Below are 7,621 nucleotides of genomic sequence, written 5' to 3' on the forward strand. Positions count from 1 at the left end.
GTACTTTTACCACCACAAAACGTAAGTACATCTGAAACCAGATACTTTTAGATTTATACTCAAGTAGTATTTTACTGAGTGATTTTCACTTTTACGTGAGTCATTTTCTAATAAGGTATCTTTACTTTTACTCAAGTATGACAATTGAGTAGTTTTTCCACCACTGGTCACATGATGGGAGCTTCCTGACTGTGTGACGCAGGGTGGGCACCTACAGTCCTCGGGGCCCTGACTGGTGTCACAGTTTTGCCTCAGCCCCTGCTAACACACCTGACTCCAATAATCAACTAATCATGATCTTCAGTTTAGAATGCAATTTGATGAAATCAGCTGTGTTTGCTAGGGATGGAGAAAAAGTGTGACACCAATCAGGCCCCAGAGGACTGGAGTTTTCTACCCCTGAACATATTGACCCCAGCATGACTGTTCACTTGGATTAGGATAGGGGCTCGTAGGAGGGGGCTGATGTGGGCTTCTGCTGCTCTCCCTGAGAATCACTGAGAAACATACAGTATCTTTGAAGATGACAAGATCAAGTTTTTAATTGTAGGGTTATAAGAATTTAGATATCAAAAGATCAAATAGGGGGTGCTTGTACATGTGTGATATGGATTTTTTTTTAATGCATAACTCCCTCTGAGATACCCTCACGAGAGATCAGCCATTATTGACCACAATATGTTATGCAATAACTGTCACTTATGGTATGTAAGCTTAACATAAGTTTTAACATAAGTTTTGCATGTTGTGAAGAATAGAAATGAGAAAAGATGATAAGAGAAGACAAGGGTGGGGTGCATAATTTATTTACTACTGTGTTTTAGTCCTTACTCATCCTTACTCATACAAGTTTTTAACCGCAGGTTACTGGAATGAGGAAGGAAATGTGCAAAGTCATGGTGCAGTGTGAGGTAGTCAAATACTCATAACAACTGAATGACTGCGCTGTGGCCATAGCCGGTGTTATAACATCGCGAGAATTTGAGCTGCCGTATATATTTTCAAGCGATTCTTCTCATTCTTTGCACTCCTCCTCTCAAGCTGCCGCAGTGGGACCGAAGTAGAGGTTTGTGTATTGTACGCTTTGAATTTAACTTGAAAAGTAGGGAAAAATTATTATTTCGGTTATTTCGGTCACGGAAAAAAGAAAGTCAAAACTTAGTTATACCATGCCTTCTCATTTTCTTTGTGTGCAATTTTATGTGTTTCAATTTATTGTACATTTCCATTGACGACAAAATAAATGCTGTTTAGCTTTTACAATCGTTTTTGGGGGGAGGATGTCAACGTGGCCATTTGTTCAATAGAATATTGGACAACAAAATCAGATGAGGAAAATCACTGTCGAGAAAAAAAACTCAGATCATTGTGAAACAATCCTGTTTTGCTTTCACTTTTAGTTAGTTCAGTAATAAATATTTTTAATGAAATAAGTTAAAGCAAACGACACATTTTCATATAGGATTTAATTAATGTATACTACAATCAAATTCCTATTAAAAAGAGGACTGTCACAGGCCTACGCGGCTAAATCGCGGTGCGTTTATTGGCTGAGTAAATTCCAAAGTGCGCCAGAGCGTCAGTTCACCTTGAACAGTGAACTCAAGTATTCGAATGCCCTGTTCGAGAACATTGTCTGCACTAGAGAAAGTTTGCCTACATGCACGTTGAGGAAAAATAACTGCGTGCGTGATAAAGTGATGTTTTGTCAGGCAAGAACAACCAGTTGAACTCTTTGATTGATGCGTAAAATAAAGCCATAAATGCTCATTGAGGAAACACCTGTTGATTAGGTGTTGGAAATGAAAGAAGTGAGTTCTTCATTTGAATCTATGTCTTCCTTGTATTGCTTTCAGTTCTGTACACATTATATTTATAGCTTCAATGCTGAAAATATCTGCAGATGTACGATCTGTAATCAGCAGTAAAAAAATCTTGTAGCAAAAAAATCATCTTGCATACTTATTATGTGGATTATAATTATAATTATTTTGGACCTTTCTTTTTATAAGGGTTGTTACAGAAAGTTTTCCTGCAGCAGGGGGATCAAGTTTAAATCGTACATATGTATAGAGAAAGAGGATGGAGCGAGCTTTCCAGTTCATCCTTCATGTCCAGTTATTTTAAAGAGTGTTTTTGTGTACTGCCATTTAGTAGTTAATGTTGCTATACTGTACATTTGACGCATACATATTTGTTATTTTATTAGGATCCCCATTAGCTATTGCAAAGGCTGCAGCTAACTTTCCTGGGGTCTACATAAAACATGACATAATAAAGAACAAAAATAGACAATGAACAGCTCAAGGACAGAGCTACATACATTTAAAATAAACAGTAGGAAACAAGTAAAGTGTTTTTTTTCCCCAGGCAAAGTGAAGATGGCTGCAGGTAAAGCACGCATCGGGCATCTGGCCCCTGGCTTCACGGCCAAAGCAGTGATGCCAGATGGCCAGTTCAAAGACATCAGCATGTCTGATTACAGAGGTTGGTAGGCATACTACAACGCTTCATACTATTCTGAACCTGAACTGGATTTTTTTGGCTCTGTGTGCTAGGATTTGTGGCTGGTTTCATGATTTTACAGTTTATTATTACAGTAATGACCTATTAGTTACCTTGAATGCACACTTAATGTATTCATTGCTTCCATGCTCCATTGGAATTCAATAAGTGTCTAATAGTGTGTCTATCTTGTGTTTGTGTCCTGTGCTGCCTGCCTGCAGGGAAGTATGTGGTGTTCTTCTTCTACCCGCTGGACTTCACCTTTGTGTGCCCCACTGAGATCATCGCCTTCAGTGACGCTGCCGACGAGTTTAGGAAGATCGGTTGTGAGGTCATTGGTGCCTCTGTCGATTCCCACTTCTGCCATCTTGCTTGGTACTTGGGGCTTTTTCACTTAGAATTTTTTTTTTGCCCCCCTGAAAATGAAGCCCTAGGTGACACAGAATAAGTTACAGTGCAGCTACTGCAGTTCTGTTATTCCCCATGCTCACAGAAACCCCTTTCCTACTATCCCTGTCCCGTCTGCATACCATGACTTGCAGGGATGCTTGGTCTCAGACAAAACAAAAAGACAGTCTCTTAAGCTCTCTGTGTGTGTTTTTAAAGGACCAACACACCTCGTAAGCAGGGTGGTCTGGGTGCCATGAAGATTCCTCTGGTAGCCGACACACTGCGTTCCATCTCCACGGACTACGGGGTGTTGAAGGAGGATGAGGGCATCGCCTACAGGTGGGTTCACAACAGAAAAAGTTCAAGGGTCAAACTTCAGTGTCTCTGACCGACAAGGTCCAAACCCGGGTAACGTGCACAACACAAGACTGGGTTAATAGCCTGCTAAGCTAAAGCCTAGGCATTGGTTTGGGTAGCTAACACAAGTCATCAGATTTCAGGCAAGGTTACATATCACGCAAGCATTGTTCATCGAACCACCTCTGTTACATACGTCTGATCCTGTAGGTTTAGAAAAAAATCACTCCATTTATTCCCTGTTTGCTTTTTCAGGGGCCTCTTCATCATTGACGACAAGGGCGTCTTGAGGCAGATCACCATCAACGATCTGCCGGTGGGACGCTCCGTTGACGAGACCCTGCGTCTGGTGCAGGCCTTTCAGTTCACTGACAAACACGGAGAAGGTACATGACTACCCCTGCTGACTTTTTTTTCTCCAAAAACCATGCCACCTTATCCAGCATGGAATTAGCCCAACTTGTTGCAGTGCCATATTTCAGCCTGGTCTCATAGACTAGATGTAACACAGTAAACAAAAATCTGAGACACCCAAGTTAGTATGATATGTTATGTCTGTATGATATGTTATGTCTGGTATGGTTACAGAAGACAAAAGGTTATTTGAGGCAAAAACGAAAGGAGGGTGATTGGTCAGGGAGGATGGGTGGGCGTATAAATAGAGCCGTAACCATACCAGTATCACAATACTCGTTAGTATCGTGGTTAGGGGGACCACATGTCCCGGATTGTGCGGGACAGTCCCGCATTTCCAAACAATCATGTCCTGCATTTTATCAACAAATTCAACGACAACTCATTAGGGGAAAAAAGGTTTATTTCAAACATTCCAACAGGTCTTGCAGTCACGTTGTGCTTATGAAAATATATACAGTATATCATAAGGATTTGGTAGCCTACTGGAGATGTTAAACACTTCTCCAATCTCATATTCTGCGCAAGACAAGATGATAGCTTGCGACTTACAAAAAGTGTGTGTCTGATGAAGTAAGTAAATAGACGTATTAGATTGAAAGATAAGGTAATTTTGTCAAACCTGTGAGGCTCTCCATACTCATTAGTTGCTCATTCAACATATTTGCTACTACTAAACTCACCAAACAGAAATGTTTCCCAGATTTTCATAAAACAGCCACACATGTGATTTCTCGTTTCTGCATCACCAAAATTTGTGCGAGGCAATAGAGTAGGCTGGGTGCGCTTCAATTGCTTGTTCGATTCAGAGCACACCGGAGTTTCTCCACCACTTCTCACAATGGTGCTTGTTTAGTAAAGTTACATCAAAGCTGAATCAATGTCTTGGAAGATCACATAATGATTAATTAGTATTCTTCATAACATAACCAAATATAATAGCATTGTATAACTTCACTATTACACCAAAAACACCACCTAATTTCTTATGAGATGGTTAGTTGAATAGTCCCAAAAAATAGGCAGAATTTGCTTTGATTGGAACAAAGAACAGGAAGGCTAAATTGTTTGTTAATTAACACCATCTGCTGTAATTTGCTTACGAAACAGTAATTCAAGAAGATCTTGAATGCATATTCCCATGAAACTGATTGAGATCAAATGATTGGCATGCAGACGAAGTTTTGGAGATTTCACTGTTAAAACGTGAATAATTATTATTCACGATTGAGAATGATGATGCCATGTCCTATTTTGAAATTAGGTATGCCTAACTTGGTGTTTGAGGGTATTAAAAATATATTTTGTAAATTTAGACAATATGTGTGGGCAGATTGGAGATTGCATTTTCTGCATATTCTATAATGATATTCAATAGGCTAAATCTGTCAGTACAAACTGAGAAAGGATGACGTCATTTTAAATGCTCTCCTGGAACATAAAAAATGTGCACTACTCCTTGCGTGGGATTTGTGTGTGTGTGTCTGGGGGTGGCGGCTGTCAAATGTTTTTTTGCACGTAGGCTACACTGTCCAGCGAATGTCCCGCAAAACTATCATGTTATCTCACATTTGGGTATTTTAAATGTGGTCAATCTAATTGTGGCAAGGAAACAAAACACAAAGCGTATTTAATTTCTTTAGGAAAACAGCCCTAATGTAGGAAACAAAATCATTATGTTGACATCTAGAGTCACATTGATTTATTTTACATTTTACATACTGCAGGTTTTTAAAGGACCAGAGTTTGGTGTGCATTGTGCTTTCATTTTTGCCATGGAAAACATCATGATACTGGTATCATCACAGCCCTATGTATAACGCAAACATCTACCATCCCAAAGGTTGCGTGATCGAATCTCATCATAGACAACTTTAGCAACTTTGCAACTACTTATGACTACTTAGCATGTTAGCTAACCCTTCCTCTAACCAAAACCATTTAACCTACGTAACTCTTAACCCTGACCCCTTGCCCAGCTAACATTAGCCACCTAACTAACGTTAGCAACCTAGCTAACATTAGCCACAACAAATTGAAATTTGTAACAATTTCTCCCAAGTGGCGCAGTGGTCTAAGGCACTGCATCTCAGTACCTGGTTCAAATCCAGGCTGTATCACATCCTGGCTGTGATTGGGAGTCCCATAGGGCAGTGCACAATTGGCCCAGCATCATCCTGGTTTGGCTGGAGTAGGCTGTCATTGTAAATAAGAATTTGTTCTTAATTGACTTTCCTTTCCTTTTATTTTTTATTTTATTTCACCTTTATTTAACCAGGTAGGCTAGTTGAGAACAAGTTCTCATTTACAACTGCGACCTGGCCAAGATAAAGCATAGCAGTGTGACAGACAACACAGAGTTACACATGGAGTAAACAATAAACAAGTCAATAACACAGTAGAAAAAAAAGAAAAAAAGAGAGTCTATATACATTGTGTGCAAAAGGCATGAGGAGGTAGGCGAATAATTACAATTTTGCAGATTAACACTGGAGTGATAAATGATCAGATGGTCATGTACAGGTAGAGATACTGGTGTGCAAACAGCAGAAAAGTAAATAAATATAAACAGTATGGGGATGAGGTATGTAAATTGGGTGGGCTATTTACCGATAGACTATGTACAGCTGCAGCGATCGGTTAGCTGCTCAGATAGCAGATGTTTGAAGTTGGTGAGGGAGATAAAAGTCTCCAACTTCAGCGATTTTTTGCAATTAGTTCCAGTCACAGGCAGCAGAGAACTGGAACGAAAGGCGGCCAAATTAGGTGTTGGCTTTAGGGATGATCAGTGAGATACACCTGCTGGAGCGCGTGCTACGGGTGGGTGTTGCCATCGTGACCAGTGAACTGAGATAAGGTGGAGCTTTACCTAGCATGGACTTGTAGATGACCTGGAGCCAGTGGGTCTGGCGACGAATATGTAGCGAGGGCCAGCCGACTAGAGCATACAAGTCGCAGTGGTGGGTGGTATAAGGTGCTTTAGTAACAAAACGGATGGCACTGTGTTAAACTGCATCCAGTTTGCTGAGTAGAGTATTGGAAGCTATTTTGTAGATGACATCGCCGAAGTCGAGGATCGGTAGGATAGTCAGTTTTACTAGGGTAAGTACCTTGTGAAATAAAGGTTCAATTTATGTAAATAGCAATTAGGTCACTATTACCACTCTCCCTTTGGAGGTAACATCCCAGTTTTGTATGGACTGGGAATGATAGGCTGATAGTAGATATCATCAGAGGGTATAAAAGTTAGAAGCTCAGGTTCAAAGTGTTTTGCTTATCATGCTGCACTGTTCTGAGACTCACACTTCTTCTCTGGTGTTTCCTCTCAGTCTGTCCTGCCGGCTGGAAACCAGGAAGTGACACCATCAAGCCCGACGTGCAGAAGAGCAAAGACTTCTTCTCCAAGCAGCAGTAAGACGACACATGTCTGAAGCCTGCTGTAGGACAGCTAGAATTACAGTACATTTCAAGAGAACAATGGTGAAGAGCAGTAGCCTACCTCTGTGCCTGAGAACTGTAGAACAACATCTTCAGCATCCCCTTATCTCATGTGTTTGGGTAGAGTGCAAATTATTATGACCAAACTATGAAGATTATATTAACGTATAGCTTGGAGATGTTTTATATTTTAGTCATTTAGCAGACACTCTTATCTTAGTGTCATTGATGTCGGCCTATTTTATTCTGCTGTATCATTTTTGTAACATCTGAGGTGGACATTCGTTTTTGCCTTTAGGCCACAGATGGGATAGTCTGAAATGAGGAACAGAAGCTTTACAGGACAAAACTTGTGGCGAAAACTCAGTTAGCTTTTTGTCTCTTTATTTACAACTCAATGTCATTTCATCTTCTAAATAAAAACTTTTACAAAGGCAAAGAACGCTAACGTGTTTTTCTTGCCATGCTTTATAATAATAATACACTAAACACGTTTTTTAATTACGTGCTGTATTAC

General features: G+C 40.1%; 1 protein-coding gene across 2 annotated transcripts; it reads left to right on the top strand.

The window, feature by feature from the left end:
- Nucleotides 1-930: 930 nt before the first annotated feature.
- On the top strand, nt 931-7,543 carry LOC109874517 (peroxiredoxin). 2 transcript variants are annotated; one of them, XM_020466445.2, is made up of 6 exons: nt 931-1,066; nt 2,371-2,487; nt 2,727-2,880; nt 3,112-3,234; nt 3,508-3,638; nt 6,996-7,543. In XM_020466445.2, exons 2-6 carry the CDS (start codon nt 2,382-2,384, stop codon nt 7,079-7,081), a joined length of 600 nt encoding a protein of 199 aa, XP_020322034.1. In that variant the 5' UTR covers nt 931-1,066; nt 2,371-2,381; the 3' UTR covers nt 7,082-7,543. The 2 variants fall into 2 exon arrangements, with proteins under 2 accessions (XP_020322034.1, XP_031666471.1); XM_031810611.1 differs by having other exon boundaries at nt 999-1,077.
- Nucleotides 7,544-7,621: the final 78 nt, after the last annotated feature.

This window comes from Oncorhynchus kisutch, linkage group LG30 (genome assembly GCF_002021735.2).
Source record: "Oncorhynchus kisutch isolate 150728-3 linkage group LG30, Okis_V2, whole genome shotgun sequence".
NCBI classification, from domain to species: domain Eukaryota; kingdom Metazoa; phylum Chordata; class Actinopteri; order Salmoniformes; family Salmonidae; genus Oncorhynchus; species Oncorhynchus kisutch.

Excerpts from the sequence above, each read along its gene's own strand:
- LOC109874517 (XM_020466445.2), top strand. The coding sequence starts at position 2,382 with ATGGCTGCAGGTAAAGCACGCATCGGGCATCTGGCCCCTGGCTTCACG. Across the intron at positions 2,881-3,111 it reads CACTTCTGCCATCTTGCTTG|GACCAACACACCTCGTAAGC; the intron begins GTACTTGGGGCT and ends GTGTTTTTAAAG. Across the intron at positions 3,639-6,995 it reads CACTGACAAACACGGAGAAG|TCTGTCCTGCCGGCTGGAAA; the intron begins GTACATGACTAC and ends GTTTCCTCTCAG.